Source organism: Polistes canadensis, unplaced genomic scaffold (assembly GCF_001313835.1).
Source record: "Polistes canadensis isolate GaletaPanama2010 unplaced genomic scaffold, ASM131383v1 scaffold_47, whole genome shotgun sequence".
Taxonomy (NCBI): Eukaryota; Metazoa; Arthropoda; class Insecta; order Hymenoptera; family Vespidae; genus Polistes; species Polistes canadensis.
Genome location: NW_014569594.1, coordinates 807,123 through 831,209, shown reverse-complemented (window position 1 = coordinate 831,209; position 24,087 = coordinate 807,123). Strand labels below are relative to the sequence as shown.

The following is a 24,087-nucleotide window of genomic DNA, read 5'->3' as shown; positions in this document are numbered from 1 at the left end:
AAAAGAAAAATAATCTCTTCACCTTTCAGCTAGAATACTATGATTTTATCCTTTATTTTTGTGATTACAAGAATATTATTTTATGTTGCAAAATAAGATAACTGGCTTTGCGATAACAATAACAAAATTAAAAAAAAAAAAAAAAACAAAAATAGATCCCTTATATAAGATATAAAACTGAAGATTTATTTTTCAAGCATATTAAAATAATAAACATAATTTACTTTGTACAATATATCATATGATCGACTTTAGAATAAATATATTCTTCTTATTTCATATGCTTCTCATTCAATAAATTTCAAACATATATAAATGTAAAATGATAGACTCCATAAATTATATATTTTACACATCCATAATAAATTATTATATATGTCGTATGCAATTTCTTTAATAGAATTTTCTCTATTTGACAAATAATTTTTTTTTCATTTTATAGAAAAAAAAAATATATAATTCATGTAAGCATTGTTTGATTCATTTATGTTATTCTATCTTATAGAAAGATGTAAAATATATCAAAACTGTAACAATCATCTAGATTTTTTAAAGCACTTTCAGAAAGTATATGTTTTGTATGTGGAAAAGGATAGGATTTATTATAGACACGTTGAAATATTACTGCGATCGTGTATTTAAAAAACTCACTTCTGTTTTCTTTTTAAATTTGACCATAAATGGAAGCTAGTTAATTTCATAGACATCAAATATTTATAAGATTTTAATTTAATTCAATTCTGCAATATATATATATATATATATATATATATATATAAATAGAAAGATATTATTAAACCTGCATTCTGGGAATTTATATATATAGGTAAGCATATGAATGTTTATAAAACAATATTCTTGAAAAAATATCTTTCTTGCATTAAACTTTTACAATATATATATATTACATGTCCCAAAACATAGAGCATGGAGCCTAAAACGGAGTAAACAATAAATGCAGGTCAAAATATCTTATATCTTATATAAGTACAAATGAAATCAGTTATTTCCTTCCTACCTTTTCCTATTTTTGTTAATTTAAATTAATATTTCAGATTTTTTTTCCAGTTTCTATTCAATCAGCAGTAATATGGATTCCGTCATGTGATTCCCTAAGCACTATTTCTGTTGATATAATGTGTTTCACTTCTGCATCCTCGTTAGAAACTAAAACATCTTTTTGTGTAGGTGTCACAGGAATATGATGTTTTTTTCTGTGACACATCATAGTCGATCGTGATACGAATGCTTTGCCGCACATATCACATTCATATGGTCTTTCACCAGTGTGTAAACGTTTATGAATAGCCATTGGACTAAATTGAGTAAATGTTTTATCGCAAACGTCACATCTATATGGTCTTTCTCCCGTATGCGATCTTCTATGACATCGTAAAGCTGCTCTTCTAGCGAAGACTTTAGCACACATTTCACACTTAAAGCTTTTCTCACCAGTATGCATGGTGGAATGAATTTTAAGATCAACACGCGTTAAAAATCCTTTCCCACATACTTCACACAGATAGGGTTTCTCACCAGTATGTATACGTAAATGTGTATTAAGATAACTTTTGCTGACAAACATTTTATTACACACTATGCATGGGTACTGTCGATTATCCATACCTGAATGTATTTTCTGATGACTCTTACAAAGACCTTTAGTTATGAAACCTCTACCACAAACTTCACACATGTAAGGCTTTACACCAAGATGCCTATTTTGATGATCCAATAAGGATTGTTTAGTTTTAAAATTTTGTCCACAAGTACTACAAGGATAAGGTTTTAAGTCCGAATGAACTCTCTGATGGACGATCAGATAACTTTTACACTGGAATCCTTTGCCACAAGTAGAACAAGTGTAATCGAACTGACCAGTATGTGTTGCTGTATGTTGTGCAAGACCTATCTTGCTACGAAATGCTTTTTCACAAATCAGACATTGGAAAGGCTTTTCTCCTGTATGTTTGCGCATATGCTCTTGTAATTTATAATTGGTTCTGTACTGCTTACCACACTGAGTACAAATTTTGGGTGTCCATTTTTGTCTTACAGTGGATGGTTTCTTTTGGATATCTGCATTATCATTGCTTTGCGATGGAACTAATTCTGATTCTATTACTTTTATTTCCTTATTATCTTCCTTTGTTTTATACGAGTTACACTGTTCTTTGTGAATATTTAATACTTCTACACTTGTAAAATACAAACCACAAGAGCATGAACAAAAATGTTGTTCAAAATGTACTGCAAAATTACTCATTTCCATTGCAGCTTCATTACAGAAAGGACACACATACCAATGGGTATTAGTCTCATCGATGGTTGGATTATTTAATATAGATTCTAATAAAGTATGTTTAGTTTCTTTAGTATACTCAACAATAACTTCCGTATTTTCCGTATTAGATTGACTGGTGGAGGGCAACACATTTGAATGATTTACATCCATACTTCTACAAACTTCATTTTCACTAACATTTGTTTCCTCTATCTCACTTTCTGTTTCTGGTTGAGAGGAATGAAACCCATCGGTGGGTACCTATAAAGAAATAAGACATTTATTTCTATTTCGTGTTAATTTATTTTGAAAAAATCATATGCCTTACATTATTTTCTAATACATGTGTAGGATCTTCAGAATTTAATCTCTCTTGTAACCTTTGATATTCTTGCTTTATAGGCACTGATTCATACTTAACATTTTCACAATAATGCACTAATTGTCCTCTAGTTTCAGTTTCTGGATTTATGGAAGTTACATAATTTATTCCAAGTTGACTCAAATGTCCATCTACAGTTAAATTTCCTACTACAGTCATATCATCTTCCAAATGCATAGCTATTTGATGATTTGAAACCTGAAAATGATCAGAAATATTGTAGAAGATTAGAGAATAGTAAATATGCATAAAATGTTGTTTCTTTTATTAATTTTTTCTCAACGATGATAAGATAAAAATTACTTCTCTTATATGTTCATCGACCATTCTTACTGTTTCACCATCTAAACAGTCAATGTCAGTAACCTCCATATCATGATCCTGTTGACCAATATCTTCTTGCGTAACAACTTGTTCATCGCCAGCTAAATCCATTTCATCCATAACTTGCATAGTATGTATAGCCGTTACCCCTGATTCATGAGAAACTATGCTAGCATGATTTTGGACTTCTTCAATATCACTCTGTATTCTATCTATATTCCTTTGAATTCTATTCATATTCATTTCAGCTACCTCTTCTAAACTATGCTCCGATATACGCACTGTTTCATCCTTGCTAATTTCTTTTAACATTTCCATAAACATACCTTCAGTATGTAAACATTTTTCACGAAAATCAAACAATTGATCTAATTTATATGCGCATTCTTCGCATACTACTTTAGGAAGCTGATCGGTCATTGAAACCTGTAAGAAAAATCCAAAAGATAAATGTAAAATAAAATATAAAAAAATTATTTCTCTTTTTTAATTAAATAATAAATATATTACGATATATCATTATAGATTGAATTTGAAAGGAGAATAAAAAAGATGTTGAAAAAAAAAATAATAAAGCTAAAATACTGAATGTAATCTCATAGGGTATCAATCATATATAATTGTATATCATGTATAATTGTAGATCCCTCTATAATTAAAATAGAAGAATATAAGAGGAAGGAAGAGGTAAATTAATTAAGAAATTATATTGGAAGACGTTCTTACTTGGACGGGAAGGCACGCTGCGATTTTCTTATGGATGTTACGCATCTGATCGCCAGCCTCGAAGATTGGTAATCCCATGAGAATTCCAGTCTTGGTCGCGCACAAACGACAAAGATAATCGAATTCTTCGACGATGGCCATTATCGGTGAAGAATATTTTCAAAAAAATTTGTCTATTTATCGAGAAAAATAAATTCATTCGAGAAATAAAAGAATAAGATTAACAGATTGAAATATTGAAACTTTAGATCAAAGTAATATCTCCTTGGAAAAGCTCTCGATACGAGACAATTTTTTCCGAAGATTCGGCGAGACCGCGACAACGCGCATCACGATCGAACGATTTTCTCTCTTTTCCAAATCATTTTAACGAATAAAATGTTCATTAAAAACTTTTCTTACGAGGAAGCATTTTATCCTTCAAGATACGTTTGTTAAACGGTACTCAGATCTCCACTACATTCGGATACTCTCTCGTAATCGGCTAGGAGACGTACGAGAGAGCGGGGGATTAGAGCTCCCCGTATTCGTTTTTCTTCACTCAAAAAGAATTAATCATCTCCTTCAGATGGCGCCACTTTTAACTTTGCTACACATACATTTGAAAAATATATATAAGTATGATACTTTATCTTTAACTTTTCAGATTTGTTTTATTCCATTTTTTATATATCTTTCGTTTTGTTTCGTAATCTAAATTCAAACTTTACATTAAACTTTATTTTCGTTTTTTATCTTTCGTTGGAATTTTCTTGCTCAGTCGATAATATATTTAGTTTGTTAATTGTTTATTTATATTACTTCATTATTGTTCATTTATTGTATATATATATATATATTTATTTATTTATTTTATTTTTTATATAACACATATTTATTTAATTGAGAACATTTTTTGTTAAATCAACTGAAACTTATTGAACTGAAACTGAAAACTATTGAAATTATGTTAATTAAATAAGTTAATCTTATTTTATTAGTATTACATTTATAATTATTGTTTTCAATTATCTACATTGATTTTAAATAAATGTTAATGCATTTATGAGAAATAAGATACGTTTTAGTTTGACTTGTATTAGAGGTTAATGGTTTATTGCATTGCTCAACAGATAGTAAAAATGGCGTCTAGCCAACAAATCAATCGAAATAAACGTAAATTTGATAGTAATGATACACGATTTAATAATGAGAGTGAGTTTAGTATACTTTTAATTCATTTATTTTACTAAGAATTATTAAGTACGAGATGTGGGAAATACCAATGGCAAAGTTGTTTGTTTATGTTTGGTGAGGTTAAGAACAATTTTATATTATTTACTATAAATCATATTATTTTTATTTCAGATGTTAAAGTGACTAGAATTGAAGCACCACGTTTGTGTCCTTATCTAGATACGATTAATCGTCAATTTTTAGATTTTGATTTTGAGAAATTATGTTCCGTTTCATTGTCACGAATCAACGTGTATGCCTGCTTGGTATGTGGAAAATATTTTCAAGGCAGAGGAACCAATACACATGCATATACTCATAGTGTGGCAGAAAGTCATCATGTATTTTTAAATTTGCATACATTGAAATTTTATTGTTTACCTGATAACTATGAAATAGTAGGTTAGTATTAATGCGCTATGACATTTGTTTGGATCTATTAACTTCTATTAAGAGTACGCTATTACTTTTTTAGATTCATCTTTAGATGACATTAAGTATGTGTTAAATCCAACATTTGATAAAGCACAAATCGCTTTGTTAGATAAAAGTGACAAGTTGTCTAGAGCCATAGATGGATCAATGTATTCGCCAGGTATAGTTGGCATGAATAATATCAAAGCGAACGATTACTGTAATGTTATTTTACAAGTAAGTAATTTTAAAAAGTTGTTTTATATTTAGGATTTATAATTACAGTAGGAACAAAAGTTATTGTTCATTATTAAACATTTATTTTTTAGGCACTATCTCATGTTACTCCTCTGAGGGATTTCTTTTTGAGAGAGACTAATTATGCTTATGTGAAAAGGCCACCTGGAGATTCTTCATATCTTTTAGTTCAAAGATTTGGTGAATTGATGAGGAAACTATGGAATCCGCGCAATTTTAAGGCACATGTGAGCCCTCATGAAATGTTACAGGCTGTGGTACTATGGAGTAAAAAAAGATTTCAATTCACTGAGCAAGGTAAGTAAAGAACTAAATAACTAATACAAAATCTCTTCAAACAATGTATGAATATATAATTTTTTAATATAAATAAAATATTTAGGCGATCCGGTGGACTTTTTATCTTGGTTTTTGAATGCTTTGCACTTGGCGTTAAATGGTACAAAAAAACGCGATTCTAGTATCGTTTACAAAACGTTTTTGGGACATATGAGAATATATACCAGAAAAATACCTCCGCTTGAATTAGAAGAAAGCCAAAGAAGTGAATTATTACACACAGTTGAATACGGAGAAACAGTTACACAAAGTCCATTTCTTTACTTGACCTGCGATTTACCACCACCACCTCTTTTCAAAGATCAATTTACAGAAAATATTATTCCACAAGTACGTATTAAAATCTAATGATTTATATTTACGTATTTATCAAGTGCATTTAATCTATTCATTTTATCTCTCATTTAGGTAAATTTGTATACGCTGTTAAATAAATTTAATGCTGTGGCTGAGAAAGAATATAAAACGTATAAAGAAAACTTTATGAAAAGATTTGAAATTACAGAACTTCCACCATATTTAATTCTGTATATAAAAGTTAGTATATATTATAAATAATGATAATTATTTACAAAAAAATATACAAGATGTAATGAATTATATGCGTTATTTACAGAGGTTTACTAGAAATACATTCTTTGTTGAAAAGAATCCAACTATAGTCAATTTTCCAGTTAAGTAAGTTGATTCCATTTTGTAAGAAAATTTATATGATATCTTTACAGTAGTATTTTAAACTATAAATATTTTTTATAGAAATGTCGATTTCGGTGACATTTTAACTCCAGAAGTTAAGATTAGACATCCTTATACAACATACGATCTTGTGGCTAATATAGTACACGATGGTGAACCAGGACAAGGAACATATAGGGTTCATATTTTACATAGAGCTACTGGACAATGGTATGAGTTACAAGATTTACATGTAACCCAAATATTACCACAAATGATAACGTTGACCGAAGCTTACATACAAGTACGTATGATCTAAAATTATTAACATATTTTTCTTATTAATAGAAAACATTAATTGTATTTTAATTTCTTTTAGATATATGAATTAAGAAAAGATGCTAATGTTGAAAATGGTGATAGTAAAAAATAAGTAAACTATATAATAGAAATTCAAATAAATATTTGCATTTTCTTTATGCTTCTATCTTATTTTTGATACCCAACTTTCACTTTGTGGAATTTAAAATAAGCGCCACATCTCGATTAGTGGGTTATTATAAACCAATAAAAATCGTGATCACGTGATGATAAAAAATATTTTTGAAAATTATCCAGTAAGAAGATTCGATCGAAGTAATCGTATGTAATTTCGAAATGATTTACTTTTTCGTTCTAAATATCTATCATTTATCTTTCCCAACTTACTTAAAAAATCTGAGATATTTGCGAGAGGAATTCGTTTGACCGTAAAAAAACAAAAATATTTATTCCCGTACGAGTGTTCTTAGAAACGACGAATCAGAAGATAGCCGCGCGTTTTGTCTCGGCGCGATACCGAGCTCGATCCGAAGAGATCCGAAAATGACCGAACGAATCGGAAGCGTAAACTGGAAGTAGAAGTTAGTTGGAGAAGGGTAAGAGATAGAGAAAGAAGGAGGGGGAGAAAGAGAGAGAGTGAGTGAGTGGAACCAGGTATCAGAGGGGAGTGGGGGTTACACGGCAAGGATCGAGGCGTCACACCGAAGGGAAAACGAGTCGAGCCACAGCCGGCCATACGAAGCGATCGTAGATCAGTGTTTTTCTTCGTGAAAGCGCGGTTTTTTAACCTTCGTACGAGAATTTTTTTTATATCTTTCGTCGTAACCTCCTCCTCTTTCTATACGGGTTTTTAATAGTGTTTTTTAAATTACAATAACGTTGTTTGACGAGTTTTAATCGAATGATCGCTTCTTCCCGCGGTGCTCGCTTCAATTCGTTGTGAAGTGCGCGTGTGTGTTTCTTCTTTCTCTCTCTTCTCGTTGGTGCACGCGGTTTGTAGTGTATATAACTGTGTTCAGTGTTTCAGCACGTGGATATTATCAGCCGATGGAGGAAGGATGTTCGTTTGAATAGTGAGTAAGCCGATTATGATTCTTATCCCGTGTACACTTTGAAAATTCAAGGATTAGACAGACGTGTGCAGGTGTACGAACAAAACTAAACTGTCGGGACAGTTTTTATTTTTATTTTCGAAAACAATATATCGCTACTGTGTTGATAAATTATTCAAGATAAATCTTAAGAATTTAGGATCAGAATTTTAAGGTTTTAGAAACTTGAAAGTAATATGTTTACGTTGGACAGTCGAGTGATCGTTGCTATAGATCATTTGACTTTTTTGAGATTAATTTAGAATGATCGATAGTGACGCGTATTGTTAATTTATTGTTTTAAACGGGAAAATTTCGTGAGAAATCGTGTATAAAACGTTGTTGTATATTAAATAACGTAGAAAACGTTCGGAAATCGCCGGCCGTCGTCCGGTTGGTTGGTGGTAACGGTTCATGTGCGTATGGCCTCTCATACAACTACCTTTTTATAAACGACCATCTTTATTTAGCTTGTCGATAAGATCTACGTTTGATTTCGCTTTAGTTTTTACCAAATCATAGCGCTAATCTTATTGCGTTAATAATCTTTAATGATCGATAATTTATATTCGCGAGAAAAGATTTATCGTGTCTGCATTTTAATTTATATGCATGAAAACAATTAATAATAATTCATAAATCGTTGGAATAAATTAACAATATTAACGCGACAATTTTTATTCGAATTGTTTGTATCATTTGTGTTTTGTTGAATTTATTATAATTATCTTGATGAAGTATATATTATAACACGAACGAGTAATAATTTGTTTTAAAAATACATACGACGTGTCATAACAGTTACTTTACCGAAAAAACATAAAATTACAATAATTTGTTTTTCATTTAAAGATATAAATTTTCAGTTGCAGTGGTGTTAAAAAAATATGCGCCTACGATGATGCCGTCACTTCAAATATCTGTCAAATCAAATTTCTCATTTCAGTAAAGTAACTTTTGGGAAAACTCTATATACATGCACAATCATTTATTATCGTTTAAATAATTCTTACGTACTAATAGCGCATAATTTTCGTGATAGTCGTGTCCTTATTTTTTTTTCTTTTTAAATATGTATCATACAATACGAAAATAATCTTTTTTGAAATTGTTCATGGTTTGCTTTTAGACGTTTAGTTATTCTTGGAATATTAAGTTTTTTACAGAGTTATGCAGTGTGACAATGATAAAAAGAATTACGAATCTTCGACAAATTTTATCCTTTTTCAGATCGAACAGGAAACTTTGAACGAAAGTCATTTTATACAACTAGTATTGCATTCTTTCGTAGTTGTTAATCGTTATTTCATCCCCGTATGTGAAATGTAACGGTGAAAGATCGAGATCGACTTTGGCGATCGTATCCCAATATGGATTCATAGATATACCTTACAAGTATAGTAATCGCACTGTAACTTCTCTCATTGGGAAGTTAAACAGTTATCCTAACGAGATCGATACCTTTTTCCAAACGTTTCGGCAAATTAACATTCATTTATACTCTCCTATTTCCACTATCCTATTATAAAATTTTCATTTAATTAATAATAAACACGATTAATTTTTGTGTGATTGTTTTTTAATACGAAAAAAGTGTCGAGAGAAAAAGTAATTAAATTTTTTCAAAACACCTAAGAACTTTTGCTCCACACAGTATATATAAGATTCTCCAAGTGATATCATTTTTCAACGACAAAAGAAGATACGTTTGGAAGAAGAGTAGAAACGTGTTCCTTTCGCTCTTGGTGTTCTTTACTCTCGTTGATAGTACAATCTCGTTACTTTTATAGTCTTGCTTCCATTCTCGCCGCCATTTACAAATACGTTTGTCTCTCTCTCTCTCTCTCTTTCTTTGGGTACGCTGAAAATACCTGTTTCGTGTGCGAGGCTTGGAAAAAAAGCGCCCGATTGCGACGTAAGAAGATGACGAAGAAAGAAGAGAAGGGGTTGGAGGTGCAGAAGAAAAAGTTGAAGTTGAAGCAGGAGGAGGGTGATGGGACGAGAGAGGGGAGGGGGGAGGGGGAGGAGATCGAGGTGGTGGAACGTCGCCGTCGGTCGTCGTTAAAAGGCTACGGCCCGGAGCGAAGGGGGCCAGGTACGTTGACTCTCTCGAGGAAGCCACGAGTTTCGGATTCCTAGTATCTTCTTCTCGCGAGATCGCAGCATCGTGTTAAACCAGTTTCCGCGAACTCACTTCTCCAACCAGGAAGAAGAGGTGAAGGAACAGGAGGGATACATGAGTTCGTTGATGATCGATCGACCGAATGAATTACGGATTTGATTCATAACTAGTACGACATATGAACCGGTGATTATGAAAATGATCTAACTCGTACATATCTTGTTCTAAGATATTTTGCGGTTTGAATTAATTACTAATTATTTGTCCCTTTTTCTGTTTTTTTTTATAACGAGTTATGAATAAAAAAATAAGCCGGATATATTTATTATCAAGAACAAAAAATAATAATTCTTTGACGTAATTGAATAATTTTAATTCGTATATTTTTCGTTCTCCAAAATATTTTGACATTTAATTTTGAATTATTTATATACTTTTTTTTTTTTTTAATAAAAGAAATAATATTAGGTACACATTTATTCACGTAAAACATAATCCTTTTTTTACCTAATTAAAATATTTCTTTATATAAATACCATGTAATAAAACGCGCTTTTTAGTATCTAGAATGGCTTATATTAAACTACTTTCGTAACAACCGGCTTATATGTGGATCATTGGACTTTGATATGAATCGAGTCGTTTACGTTGTCCTCATCATTATGATCATACTTACTGTTAATTACAAAAGATTTCTTTATTGGAAGTTTCATTTCTTTGTTTACAGATTCTAAGAAATAGTATTACACATTAATTTGATGTTCTTTCATATCGCGATTATATTTATTCACTTATCTAGATGTATGTGAATAAATATTATATATTATGTAGATATAAAGATTACTTTATCGCCATTTATTTCTAAATGTATAATTATAAAATAATCACATAAATGGATATGTCCTTGAAGGTATCTCTATCGAATCGACTTTATAATTAACTTATGTAGAGAAATATTCTCGAAGTGAGAAAACTGGGCAGCTCCGTTCAAGCGTATCAATCGGTTTTTATCTTATCAATAATACAAATGGATATTCCACTCGTTCCATTAACACCATGTACAATATGGTGTCGATTGAACGAACCAAGGAACTTACGTTGATGTAAATAAAGATCAGAACAATCGAACAATTAAACTGCCAAGTTGTATCGCAACGAACGAACGAACGAAATCGAAACGTCGAGTTTTAAATTCGATTAGAGTAAAAAGTAAAAGGTATATATGATTTATCTTAAAAAAAAATGAAATGTCGAAGTTAAGCTTTTCTTTTCGATGGGAAATCGAAAAGTATTTCGTTGTTTAAGTATATAAGTATATTGCGAATGCTTGCTTTTTCTTTCTCGAGTCGATCGATCGTAGGACGAGGTAGGAGTAAAACGAATCTACCGAGCCGGGAGAAAGTTGTCCTTTACTTTCGTGCACTCGCGCGTAGTATAGCGTGTAGTATAGCGTGACATAAGGTGAAGTTGAATAAGGTAGCGAAGGGGCAAGAAAGGAGTAAGAAAAAGAGAGAGAGAGAGAGAGGTAGGGAGGTAGGTAGGGAGAGAGGGAGGGAGAAAGAAAGAAAGAAAAAAATAAAGAAAGAAAAAGACACCATGGTGGGATGAGACTAGACTAGCTAGAGTAGGTTGAAACGCCTTCTCGAGTACGAGGCAGGTGTCCAGCTGTCGCAACGTTAAATCTATATATGTATGCATTCGTTCGAGTTTATTTAATGTATTTCTACACGTACATATTTACATACATACTTATATAGATCTATGAATATAATACGAACATGAGCATCGACTGACGCGACCTGTGGTGTAACGTATTACCGAATCCGGTTAAATCGGTCGGTCGGTAGTGGACTGGAATGATTAGTCGTTGATTCCCTGCCGTTTCACCTCTTCTTCGCTACACTACACCATGATATCGGAACCTATGCAAATTGGAAATGCGGCATCTTCGTGAGAAGGTTAGTTATTCCACGGTTAACTTTTTCTGGGGCAAGGGACATATTACGTTATGTTGGTATTATTAACCTTTTTTCTCTCTTTTCTTTTTTTTTTTTGATGAGAATGAATTTCGCAAAAACACGTTCTCGTGATTTAACGTTTCTTCATTCCTCTTATTATTTGTGTAAGAATAACGTTATAAATCATTTTCTTTTATGATTACAATGATTTGCACGTTATTATTACTCGCAAATCAAATTATTATTCCTAAGTGTAGATTCTTCTTCATATAACAATTTCTTTATCATTTCATGTAGATATATTTGTTCAAACGGAACATTAAATTAATCCTTTGGCTTTTCAACGAGACATAGAACGACGTTAGTTCGTTCGTTCGTTCGTTATGACCGTGCTTACTCAAAATACTTTAAACTTACGTACATTCATTCGTTCTCGTTCCACATTGCAAACATCTTTTCTTGTGGCTGACCCAAAAGAGTCTTCGAAGTAGAACGAACTATGACGGTGTACCTTGTTTCTGAAACTAGAACGCATCATTCCAATGAAATGTTATGACCGTGTGAGAAAGGAACATTGACGTTTACGTCGACGTCCTCGTCTTTTTGGTCGACGACCGCGTCGAGTTAGTTGAAGTTAGTTTTCTCCCTTTCTCTCTCTGTCTCTCTCTCTCATCTCACCCTCGCAACATTTGCGCAGAGATTCAACGTGGTCGTAAGAAAACTTGATTTAACCAAGAATCCGTCGTTGTCTTAATTGCATCTGTTTGTTGCTACATTTTTTTTCCTTCCTCCGAGTCAGAAAATAAAGGAAACTGCACGTTTGAGAATCACGTCGGTGATTACTTGCACATTTCTAAAAATTTTCATACCGATGGAATAATTAAAAGAACGATTCGTTTAATTACCGAGTTTACAAGGCATAAAGTCGCGTAAATGGATACACGTAGAAAGAAAATACCCTTACATATACAAACTAACGTTTGTTTTATTTACGAATGGAACTTTTAAGACAAAACCTACAGTTTACGACGAGTCAAGCGCAAAGAACGTCGTCCTCCGCATGTAATTTCAATGAAAGAAAGAGAAAGAAGAGTAGAGTAGAGTAGAGTAGAGTAGAGTAGAGTAGAGTAGAGTAGAGTAGAGTAGAAAAGATAAGAGAAGAGAAAAGAAGAGTGAGAGAAAAAGGAAACGTTTTCTCAGGGCGTTGATCAGAAGCGGGTTGAGTCGTGAGTCGTACGGATCGAATACAATAGCCAAGGGCTATCCTCATTTACGTAATGTACCTACTACGAAAGAGTAAAAGAGAAAGGGTGACATGATGTAGAGTAAGAGAAGAGTAAAAGAGTGACAATGCTGTCTGGCGTTCCTCTCGTTCGCGATTCGTCGGTCCGAAGACGAAAACAACAGAACTCAAAAAGAGAGAACGAATAGAACGACAGAATAAGAGAGAGATAGAGAGAGAGAGAGAGACAAAAAAAATAATAATCGCAAGGGCGTCGTTTCTCGTCGCCATGTCGGCTTTTCGAATCTACTGCTGTTGCTGTTGCTGTTGCTGTTGATGATGGCGTAGTACTCTCTCGAGTACGCGTCCATGTATGGTTTATGCTTTTGCAGTCTGCATATTGAGCGCCCACTAGTTCACGGAATAGAGACACCATTGACTTACCTCGTGCAAACAACGACGATTAGATCGATTGCCATTGCCACTCAATTCCTCCTATTTGAATTACCATACATTCTCCAACAACGTGCGTGCTTACGATCTCTCATAAGGTAGGAAAGTAGGAAGGAAGGAAGGAAAGAGGGGAAGGAAATGTCTATGGGGGGTCAACATCCCCTTGAAATTTGTCGAGAGGCTCGTTCGTTCGTTCGTTCATTTGTTCGTTCCTCGTACCGACTATAATACGATCCACGTTGTTAACTGAAGAAAAAAAAAACGAGTCAACGTTCTATGAAAGTAATTAAGAATATCGGACACACAATTATTTTATCACGTTAATATTTTTCAATAAAAATTTAAACGTTCGGTATTTATTTTTGGCACGTACTTTAGTTCATTTCTAGTAGTATATTTTTTTTTATTAAAAAAGAGAATCGATTTAAATATTAAATATTGTATTTAAAGTATGATGAGATATATTTTTTAGGTAATAATATTATTAGTAGGAATCATCTCTTGGATATATATTACCTTTAATTAGATTAAAAGTAAAACTCTCTCGTTGGATTGAAATTATGTTCGAGGATCGGAAATACGAATTGCTTTGGTCTATTTATTTTTTTGTTTCCTTTTTTTGTTTCGTTTTTATTTTACGATCGTTAAGAGGAAGCACAAGAAGACGACATGTGCGAGACGAACAGAACCGAGACTCGATCTCTCCGGAGACTTTATGCTTGAACGATCGATAAAACGGTGCAACGTCCGTAGGACCGGCAACGAGCACTTCCTCTCTTTTTTTTTCTCGGAGAAGAAATGCTCGAGATTGTTAGGCCCTTCGCGTGTTGAAATCCTCATCCGAGGATTAGGAAAGAAAAAGTCTGAGTGGTCGCGAATGTGAGAGAAGGAACCCCGAGCCTAATACGTGTTCTAATCATTGAAATAAAATGCTTTCTTAATTTTCCTACAATTCCACCGAATGATTTTTCTTTTCTCTTGGGATGAATCAAAAATAATTATTGTAATAAAATATGTTTCTATTACGTTACATTATATTATATAATATTTTATAAAAATATTATATTATATTTTTCGTAGTTAACATATTTTTTTTTATAGAGGAAAAGAACTTCAAGCTTAAATTTAAAATAAAGAAGATAAACAAGTATTAAAGTTTGATGGTTAAAATTCATTAAGAGTCTGGCCTAGGATCGATAAAAAGTATTTGTTAAAAGCCAAGAGTATTAAGAGAGAATGATGATTTTAAATAGGTACTTAATGCTGCTAATTACTTTAACGAGCGGAAGAATGCACTCATTATATAAAGCATCATTTTTCTTTACTTCATAGATTTATATTCAGCTATAGCTGAATACCAGTTTCATGCCTTAGTTAGTTAATTAAGTGAATCACATTAGAGGAAAATCGAGGAAGTTTGTCGTGAAAAGAAGGTAAAAGTCATTTCAGTTGAATCGATTAGTTCATCGAAGCGCGATACTTTTTTTCGTAATTCTTTTACTTAATTCTATGCGCATTTTCTATACCTGCATGCATAATGCAGAGACAGTTAGAAATGTATATACAAAAGAATTTATGAGCTCAAAATTAACATGCACTTATATCCGTGTCGTGTCGTGTGGTTGCTACTAAGATACTATACCGAAAACAAATCGATTTTTGTGGTCGCATTTTCATCAATTTTTATGAAAAACAATTTACGATTTTTTGTTTTTTAAACACATATACACAAGATAAAATGATTTAATATTTAATTTTTATGATCGCAACCCATCTTCGTCTTCGTATATTCAATCAAATGACCTAATTATACAGATTCATTCATCTTATCCGTGTGTTTCCAAGGTTTTCTCTCGTAATTAATCGTTAAAAAGTTTGTGGAAAGATATCCATTGTAGATTTTTCATGATTTAAAAAAATCTCTGTCGTTTTAACGATGCCAACTTTTCTTTACATCTCATATAATTCATGTGATTCACGATGGATTTTTATTAGAAAGGTCGAACGATCGATGATAATGTTCCTGCATATATATATTCGTTTTCTAAAGAAATTCTTAGGAGAATCTAAATAAAAAATGAAATTAAAGTGTAAAGTAAAAAGATAGAGAAGTTTGATAGAAAGATAGAAGATTTTTTCTTTTTCTACCCACATATTTTTTTGATTTAATCCAAGAGGGGAAAATTTTGAGGATATTTATTAGACGTTGAAAGGGCAATGGTCATTTTTTTTGGAAGGGATAAGAGTCCAATGAAGGTGCAGGTGTAACACAGTTGGTCAGGGTTGGTCGAATAAGGTGTTCTCCCTTTCGGAAGAAGAATGGATGCGCTTAGAGATAGTACGGTGGATAAAGAAGGTAGTAGATAGAAGAAGAAGGGGAGTGCACACGTTAAGACAGGTGTTGAGGATAATAATGTCTAACGGAAAGCGTCCAACTTGGCTGCGTGCAACTCGTTCGTGAGCTGTCTGTTCTACGGATGCATTTTTGCCCCGTTATATGCCATTTCTCAAACTTGCCGTTCTTCGATTGCCATCTTAACCAATCAAACGCGATAATAGAGTCACGAGTTTAACTGGATGATCTAACATACAAGCTTTCAAGAAACAATACACACACACACACATTTTTCATTAAGAAAACTAATTAATTGTTTCACCTTCGTCCATTACGATATCATTGCAAATCGTTAACTGTGTTTTTTTTTCGGGTTGCACAACATTCCAATTTACCCCATTCATTTCTGATCGTACGAAATATTTTAGTAAAAAGAAAAACCAAAGGGAGAATAAAAACGAAAGAATGCGTTCGATGAATGGACGTTAATTTGTGTGTGCATCGTTGTGCAAAAGTATTTTTCATTGTTTAGAGAGATAAACAAACGTACGAGAGACAATCGTAAAAATTAGTTTTACGTGAAAATAGTAATTCCTAAAATTCTTAATTATCCGTTCCGATCGAATAAACGACAAAAAGCTTGACCTTTATTTTATTCGATTAAAAAGATAAGCAAGGTTTCCGTTATTCTCTAAACTATCCGGATAGATTATACGGTGAAGGCTTCTCTTAAAGCCAACTTTGTTGAACTTAACGAGAATCCTCTTACTGACCGATATTAAAACGTATCTCTCGTTCTACTTTATATTATACAATGTATCATAATTTTCTCTAATATTATGGACGAGATATCATGCAAAGATATTCATTCTCAAATATAACGGTTTCTATTTATGCATGATAGAAATTGCTGCAGCTTTTGAACGGTTAGTTACAATTTTGCGGTTCGTACATTTTCCATCAAAAATATACACGCACATAAATCTAATATATATATATATATATTTGAAAATATTTCGTCATGCGGTTTGGTATAATCATAATCCTGATTCGGAGACACAATTTTCGTGCAATTTCACGCCAATTTCCTAATTCCTTGCTATATCCTGTTAGGGGAAAAAAGATAAGATTGGGAAGACGTTCGAATATTTTGTGTCCGGTTGTGTTCGCGCGAAGAGAGAGAGAGAGAGAGAAAAAGAAAGAGAGAGAGAGAGAGATCATATACACAGGCGAAAAAGAATTTAATAACGAAGAACCGTCAATTTCCGTCGAGTGAGATTGAAAATAATATCGAAGTAACATCCTACGCAAACCTCGCGGGAAATGTTGCTTGGGGTTTCGAACGAATCGAACCTTTGCTCGGGGATACCGAATTTCAATTGAACCTTTTGAACTATACTAACTTTGTATTCTCTCCAATTATCTTTGATTCTTTATTTGTTGTTTCTTTTTTTCATTTTTTTTTTTTTTTTTATTCTGCACTCAAAGTGGAATGTACCGCAGATAGTTGAATGATTACATTCCTTCGCAAATGAACGTCAACTAGGTGTCATTGTAAAAAGTTATGAGTGTTACGTGCGTACACGTAGACGAGACACTCCACTCTCTTTCATTGTGCTCGGTCAAGGGGAATGGTTTAATGTGTGAGTTTTGTCGTAGCATAAATGTATTACTCGTCTTCTATTTCTTTTTCTTCCTCGTGACAGGAGGAACCGGAAGCGATCGTCTGAATATGTAGAAGGACGTATATATTGTAACTTCAACGATACCATATTGTGTGTGCTAGTGTATACGCGTATACATATAAATGCAAGCACACGCATACGTACTTGTCGTTAGAAAATTTCGTCGGTGACGTTAAATGTATTCCACGTACATATACTACGAGTAAAAAGAATATTCGTATTCTTATCTATTGTCAATTTATAACAATCAATATTTTCTTGTAATATAATATTTGCAGATTATTCTATATAGAAACTTATTTTAAAATTATTCAACTTTTAAATTGATATCGATGTGTGTAAGAGTGAATCAAATATTAATTTTCAAAATAATCATTATACTTTTAATATATCTCACACGTAGATATGAAAATATTCACGTTAGATTAATTTTTGAACACATTTATTTACAATTATAATATTTTTCTAATAACAAAACGTTCTTTTGGAATAAAATTAATATCTATTAAAAAAATAATCGAATATATAATCTTATAATAGGTTTCTATTTATAAGAATTTCAAAGCTTTTGCATTAAACACATATATCTATTATTTCAAATTTATAGTGAGAAAGAAAGAGAGAGAGAACAGGTACGAATACACCTGTGACTCACTGTACGTGACATTCGCCATTCAAACACGTGCATTATCGTACTTCATGCACAATGACGTTCCCCTTCTCACAGTTTCTTCGATCGTTGGTTGAGTCGTCGAAATATCGTCTCTCCCTCTCTCTCACTCTCTCTGGAATATCGGTAGGAATATAATCGATGCAGTTTTTCCGATGCGAAAATGTCATCGCGTATGGAATTTTCGAAAGGTGACAATGGGCTAGGAAGAATAGGAAGGAGAGGAGGATACTATGTACGATTCCATCGAATGAAAGGGTTGTAATCTCTCGTCTATACGCGGTGAGAATCTTTGTATTGGAGAAATCGATTGTTTCAAATGTGTTCTATCGAACAATCCTCGATCGTTGAAACTATTTTTTTAATTCCTTTTTTTTTTATTTTTATTTTTCGTTCTAACTCATTATTGATATTTAATTGAATCGTCATATTAATTGATTGTCTTTTCGTTGCTAGGATTTCTAGTAATAGTACGATATATAACTACAGGTATGTATGTATGTTTGTATGTATGTATATGCATACAGAAAACGATTAAATTTCCAACGGTGCCAGGTGGCGAAGCGTTGAATTCGATCGTGAAGCAGGTGATTCTCTCTTTCTTTCTTTCTCTTTCTCTCTCTCTCGCGTGTGTTCTCCTCACGAGTTCGCGTGGTCTTATTAAACCTACCACCACTATCGATTTGTTAGTGGGGTTCACTGACCATACGAGTGCCTACATTCCGACTACTACTAGCTTTTCTTTTTTTTTTACATGTTTTTTGTTGTCATTTTCTAATTCTATTTCTATTTCTTTTCTTTTCTTTTTCCAAATCTTTATAATAGTATAAATCACATCGTCGTTTACTTTACGACTAAGAACAAAATTTCAAGGCTACCTAAGAGAGATCGTTTGTGATTTCAACGTAAATTCTTTTATTATTATTTTTCTTCGGTATATAAATATTAGTATATTTGTTATAATATGATAAAATATCAAAGTGGAAAAAGTACAAATATAATGGTTATAAAAAAATATCAAATGTATGAGATAAGAGAAAGAGAAAGAGAAAGAGAGAAATAAAAAATGTACTTTAGTTTATTACATCTATAGGAATTGCAATTTATTCGAGAAGACGGATAAGAAAATTCTATGAAAGAAGAGTAAAAAAGGTTTAGCATTAAGGGAATTTTTATATTGCATTGGGAATTTTCGGAGGGTGGAATGGGGAGGGGGGAGTAATTGAAATGTCAAGAATAAATAGAACGAATTGAAGAAAATGAAGATAATGAAATCATCTAATTTAATCGTATGATTGATTGAATCAACAATTATACGAATATTTTGATATATTAATTAGAAATGAAAATTTAATTGGAAAGAGAGAAACACGTTGATAGAAATTCAGTAGGCACGTTGTCGTAACTTGAATGCCATCACGATTACAACACTCGTTTCTTTGCATTATATGAGAGAGAAAGCTATAGGTTACTTTCTAATATAATTATACCATTGCCCAAATGAAGCATTGCTATATTTTTATGATCGATATTATGCGACAACATTTTATCGCGAATGATTTCTTTTTCTCAATGGGTTTAAACTCATTCGATTCTATCGATAGATTCATTCATACAGGATTGAATGACACAGAAGAACGAGGAAGAAATCATGACAAGATAAAACAATGACAAGAAATTGCAAGAAGAAGAAGAAAATGATGTATGGGCAACATTCTGTGCATTGTACGAACGATGCAAGTGTAAATGCTTACACGGGATGACTAATCGAGCGAAGAGGAAGTCACGACGATCTACGAAAATCAAATATTTTCTTCATATGATGACTGTATCATCATTTATTTGTTCCTCTAATATATAAAAAAGCGAAATATATTTAATATATAAAATATTTAAATAATAAAAAGTATATTTTTAAATGTAAAAATATATATATATGTCTATTGAATTTTTGGCTTTAAAATACGACACCATAGTAAACCATATCTTCTATGTTCAGTCAAAAGTCACTGATTAATATTTATGCTAATCCATGTTATTACTCGCTAAAGTAATTTTTAATGGAAAAAGTATGCTCTCTGTTAATGTTTTCGCATACTAATATCAATGCTTTTTACAGTTAGTAATGCCAAGTAAATTCAGAAATTGTTTATAAAATTTAAAGCAATGTAAGCTACGTAGATAATTTCAAGCCAAAAGTTTAATTAGTGATTTTTGATTAAACTAATGGGTAATGCAAAAAATAAAATATATTTGTGTCGTTTGATTAAAAAAAAAAAAAGATTGTTGTGTCACGATTTATGAATACAAAAATTGTTGTCTTCGAAGTTTCTTTCGAACGAAATTCGGGACGAATGAATAAACGTCAAAGTCGTGAATGACAATTATTCTTTTTCACTGGAATAATACATACATACTCTATATATCTCGTTCCTTTAGCCAGACGTTTCTCTGACACGAGTAAAATAATTCGAGTACACGATTCCGTCACCCCAATGAAAGGTATAGAATTCGTTTTTTTCGTTTTCTTTTTTTCTTTTTCTGCACAGAAGCCATAGAATGCACCATATGGCAGTGACCCGTGCTATGTGCACGGCTGAGACAAACGTACACACGACTATAGATATATCTATATATCTATATATCTATATATATGTATGTACGTACCTATATACATGCTCGAAATGCGAGACGCTAAGCTTTTGCTCGCGAACGCCGATTATCCAGACGTAATATCGATTATTCGAACGTATATGTGTACGATGTACACGCATTTAAACATACTTGATCGTACGTTTTAAACTCGTACATTTCACCAGTTTTCTTTTCATCGATTTATTCGACAACTCTAATAATAATTTCTAATCACATTTTTCTTTTCACACACACACACATTTCAACGATTTCATATATTTATTGTCATATCTCGTTGGGTGTATCGATAATTTCATTTTTATATCTCAATCATATAATCATATTTTTTAACTTCGATATATTATAGTTTTCGAACGTTCATCTTATTTCTTTTTATTTTATTTTTCTTTTTTGTGATCATTTATTTAATAATTTTATAAGAGCGATCTAGGTTTTACGTAAGTATTATTATCGTGCGGTATATTCTCATGCCCTTGCTAACGAGTGCATGGAATTATTTAATTGAAACTTCTTTTTTTTTTTTTTTCTTTTTCAAGGATAGCGATTCCAAGAGGAAATAACACACGGGACCTCTTTGACCTCCCCATTTTTATACCGGTAGCCATGCCGTGTAATCGACAGATGAATAAACGGAAACGACACTTATTTTCGTCCTCCCTTTTTTATTTTTTTATTTTTTCTTCAACTGATACACAAATGTGTATACTATAATGATCAAAAGTAATAACCCTTGGTTTTCAACTTTTTTCTTTAATGCATTATTTTCCTTCCGTTTGCCCTTTCTTTCGTTTTTTTCTTTTTTTTTTTTTTTGATTCGTTGCTTCGTTCTGCAATTTATTAAATAGAGATATCAAATATTAATTTTGAGGTATATTATGTGAAACCAAAGTACATACAACATCACCCCAATCGCGTGTCACAAAATAATACACAAATTTGAAGAAGCAATTTATTTAATTAAAACCTTTCTCTCCCTAAAGTAATAGGAATTTTGATATTTGAGTACCGTGCGCTCATAGTATGGGAACCAAATTTTTTATGTACTTTGATGCAACTTTAAGCGACGTCTGTGCGTGTGTGTGTGCCAAATTTGATATGTAACTGTGATCATTAAATAATTACTTTCAAATTGTTCCGCGTAAAATGTGTTTTGATACTTTTTTTATTAAATTTTGTTTTGTTAAATGAAATAAACGCGATAAAAATTTCGATTACTTTCGGAAATAATAAAAGATAATATCAATTATATTTTTAATTATAGGAAAAATAATATATATCATATTCTTAGTCAGATGATTTATACGCGAATATTGAATTTGTTTAATAGATAAAAGAAAGGAATAACATGGTAACCTTTTTAACAGTATCAACTTAAAGATAATATGTATACCGTAATAAACTAGAAATAGATACGCTTTTACTTTCGTAGGAAAACTTCATTTCCGTAGAAAAAGTCTTTATCGTTTGTTTGTATTCCTTTTTAACCGTTGAGAAGGGCTCCGTAGAAAAGGGTACTGACTTGGTGGTAGTTGTATGCCACGTGCGGAATGAATCGGAATTTTGTCAATGTGTGTATATGTCTTACCGTGTATAAGTGTGTATAACAGATGGGCATATATATGCAATATATGCAAACGCTTATCGATGCACCGCCATGAAATGCCTGCTTAAACGGTAGACTCGAAAAGGGAATCGGATGGGGTGAGGGGGGGGGTGTTGCAGGAGGAATAATAATACCATGAGAACTATCCCACGCATCATGCCCGTTGTAGATGTTAAGAGGCTTATTGGACGTTTTCCAGTTCGAGGCCCATTCGTAAACCAGTCAGTCTGCTCCGATTTTCTATCCACTCTTCTTCTCTCCCGTATGTTCTCTTTTCCAATAGAATTAAAGATTTTCCCATTTCCGAATGGTAATATAGTTCATGGTTACGACTCGTCGCTTCTGTTTTTTTTTTTTTTTTCTATTCCTTCCATAATTTGTTTTCATTTCAAAAGAAAGACTCAACGTTACACATTGAAATTCTCGTTTTATAACGTTTTTAAATTTACTACAACAACAATAAAAAAAGTAAGGTAAAGTAAAAGACGGTAAGAAGGGGTTGGGTAGGGTAGGGTAGGGTAATAGAGAATGAAAAGATAAAGTTTCGAATGAATGTAATCTTTTGATTTCAAACTAAAACAATGTCATTTAAATAAAAAAAAAAAGAAAAAAAATGAGTTGCAAATTTGTTAAACGTATTCCGTACAGTTAATAATAAGTGTGTGTATAAATATTTCATAATGTATTTTAATTCAACGCACGTCGTTATCAAAGAAGTAGACGCGCGTATCCGCGTAAATTGGTTTCCGAGTGAGAAAGAGATAGAAATAGAAAGAGAGGGTGAGTTTTTGGGTCTTGAAAAAAAGAAGCTGACAGGGGGATTTTTCTCTCCCTTTGTACGGTGTTGCGGGATTGGCGCCAGGGCTTTAGAGTGTACACGAAGTGCAGTTCTCCACACGAACGAAGTACCTGTCGCTGGTACCCGGTACTACTACTAGCTGCTGTTTGCTGCTATTGCTGCTGTTACTGAGGCCGTTGCCGTTGAAAACTCGAGGAACCTGGAGGAAGGGTCGTGAAGGAGATCAGAGGAGAGGGTTCTTTCCAACCCTCATTCGCCCTTTGCACTCTCTCTCGTTCACGAACCGTTTCCAACGGCTTTCCCTTTCTACATTTCTGCAGGAAGTTACCTCCATTCGAAAAGTCCCAAGCCACGTTGCTTTAATAAAGTCTCTACCATGGCTATAGGGGATTACAAATTTTTTCTTTTCTTTTTTTTTTTTTTGTTGTTTTCTTTCTCTTTCTCTTCGTTTCCGTCGATTTAAAACACATTCCTATTTTTCTGCTTAATATTTATCCCAACTTCCTTTTTTTTTTTTTTTTTCTCTTTCTTCTATCAAATAAAAGACAAATGATGT

General features: G+C 32.4%; 3 protein-coding genes across 9 annotated transcripts in view; 2 read left to right on the top strand and 1 right to left on the bottom strand.

Moving 5' to 3' along the window:
* Window positions 1–840: 840 nt before the first annotated feature.
* Window positions 841–4,270, bottom strand: LOC106785275 (zinc finger protein 2-like). 2 transcript variants are annotated; one of them, XR_001381509.1, is made up of 5 exons: window positions 3,717–4,270; window positions 2,970–3,416; window positions 2,613–2,864; window positions 1,019–2,545; window positions 841–934 (listed from the first exon to the last, which is right to left on the bottom strand). XR_001381509.1 is itself a non-coding variant. In XM_014745587.1 (4 exons), the coding sequence occupies exons 1-4, from the start codon at window positions 3,855–3,857 to the stop codon at window positions 1,076–1,078; spliced, it is 2,310 nt and encodes a 769-aa protein (XP_014601073.1). In that variant the 5' UTR covers window positions 3,858–4,270; the 3' UTR covers window positions 855–1,075. The 2 variants fall into 2 exon arrangements, 1 of the variants encoding a protein (XP_014601073.1); XM_014745587.1 differs by having other exon boundaries at window positions 855–2,545.
* A 495-nt stretch (window positions 4,271–4,765) lies between these two features.
* On the top strand, window positions 4,766–7,085 carry LOC106785254 (U4/U6.U5 tri-snRNP-associated protein 2). Its single transcript, XM_014745551.1, has 9 exons — window positions 4,766–4,910; window positions 5,064–5,333; window positions 5,407–5,582; window positions 5,675–5,900; window positions 5,986–6,272; window positions 6,351–6,479; window positions 6,559–6,620; window positions 6,699–6,921; window positions 6,997–7,085. Exons 1-9 carry the CDS (start codon window positions 4,805–4,807, stop codon window positions 7,048–7,050), a joined length of 1,533 nt encoding a protein of 510 aa, XP_014601037.1. The 5' UTR covers window positions 4,766–4,804; the 3' UTR covers window positions 7,051–7,085.
* Window positions 7,086–7,862: 777 nt separating this feature from the next.
* Window positions 7,863–24,087, top strand: part of LOC106785252 (rap guanine nucleotide exchange factor 6-like) — a 131,512-nt gene continuing 115,287 nt past the window's right edge. For all 6 annotated transcript variants that reach the window (XM_014745538.1, XM_014745548.1, XM_014745539.1 and 3 more), the window contains exon 1: window positions 7,863–8,011. The gene's annotated coding sequence lies outside the window, so the exon portion shown is untranslated. The remainder of the gene's footprint in view (window positions 8,012–24,087) is intronic.

Coding starts and splice junctions, on each gene's coding strand:
- LOC106785254 (XM_014745551.1), top strand. CDS start 4,805: ATGGTTTATTGCATTGCTCAACAGATAGTAAAAATGGCGTCTAGCCAA. Junction 5,334..5,406: donor TGATAACTATGAAATAGTAG/GTTAGTATTAAT, acceptor TTACTTTTTTAG/ATTCATCTTTAGATGACATT. Junction 6,922..6,996: donor TGACCGAAGCTTACATACAA/GTACGTATGATC, acceptor AATTTCTTTTAG/ATATATGAATTAAGAAAAGA.
- LOC106785275 (XM_014745587.1), bottom strand. CDS start 3,857: ATGGCCATCGTCGAAGAATTCGATTATCTTTGTCGTTTGTGCGCGACC. Junction 3,417..3,716: donor CAGCGTGCCTTCCCGTCCAA/GTAAGAACGTCT, acceptor TTTTTCTTACAG/GTTTCAATGACCGATCAGCT. Junction 2,865..2,969: donor TCGATGAACATATAAGAGAA/GTAATTTTTATC, acceptor GATCATTTTCAG/GTTTCAAATCATCAAATAGC.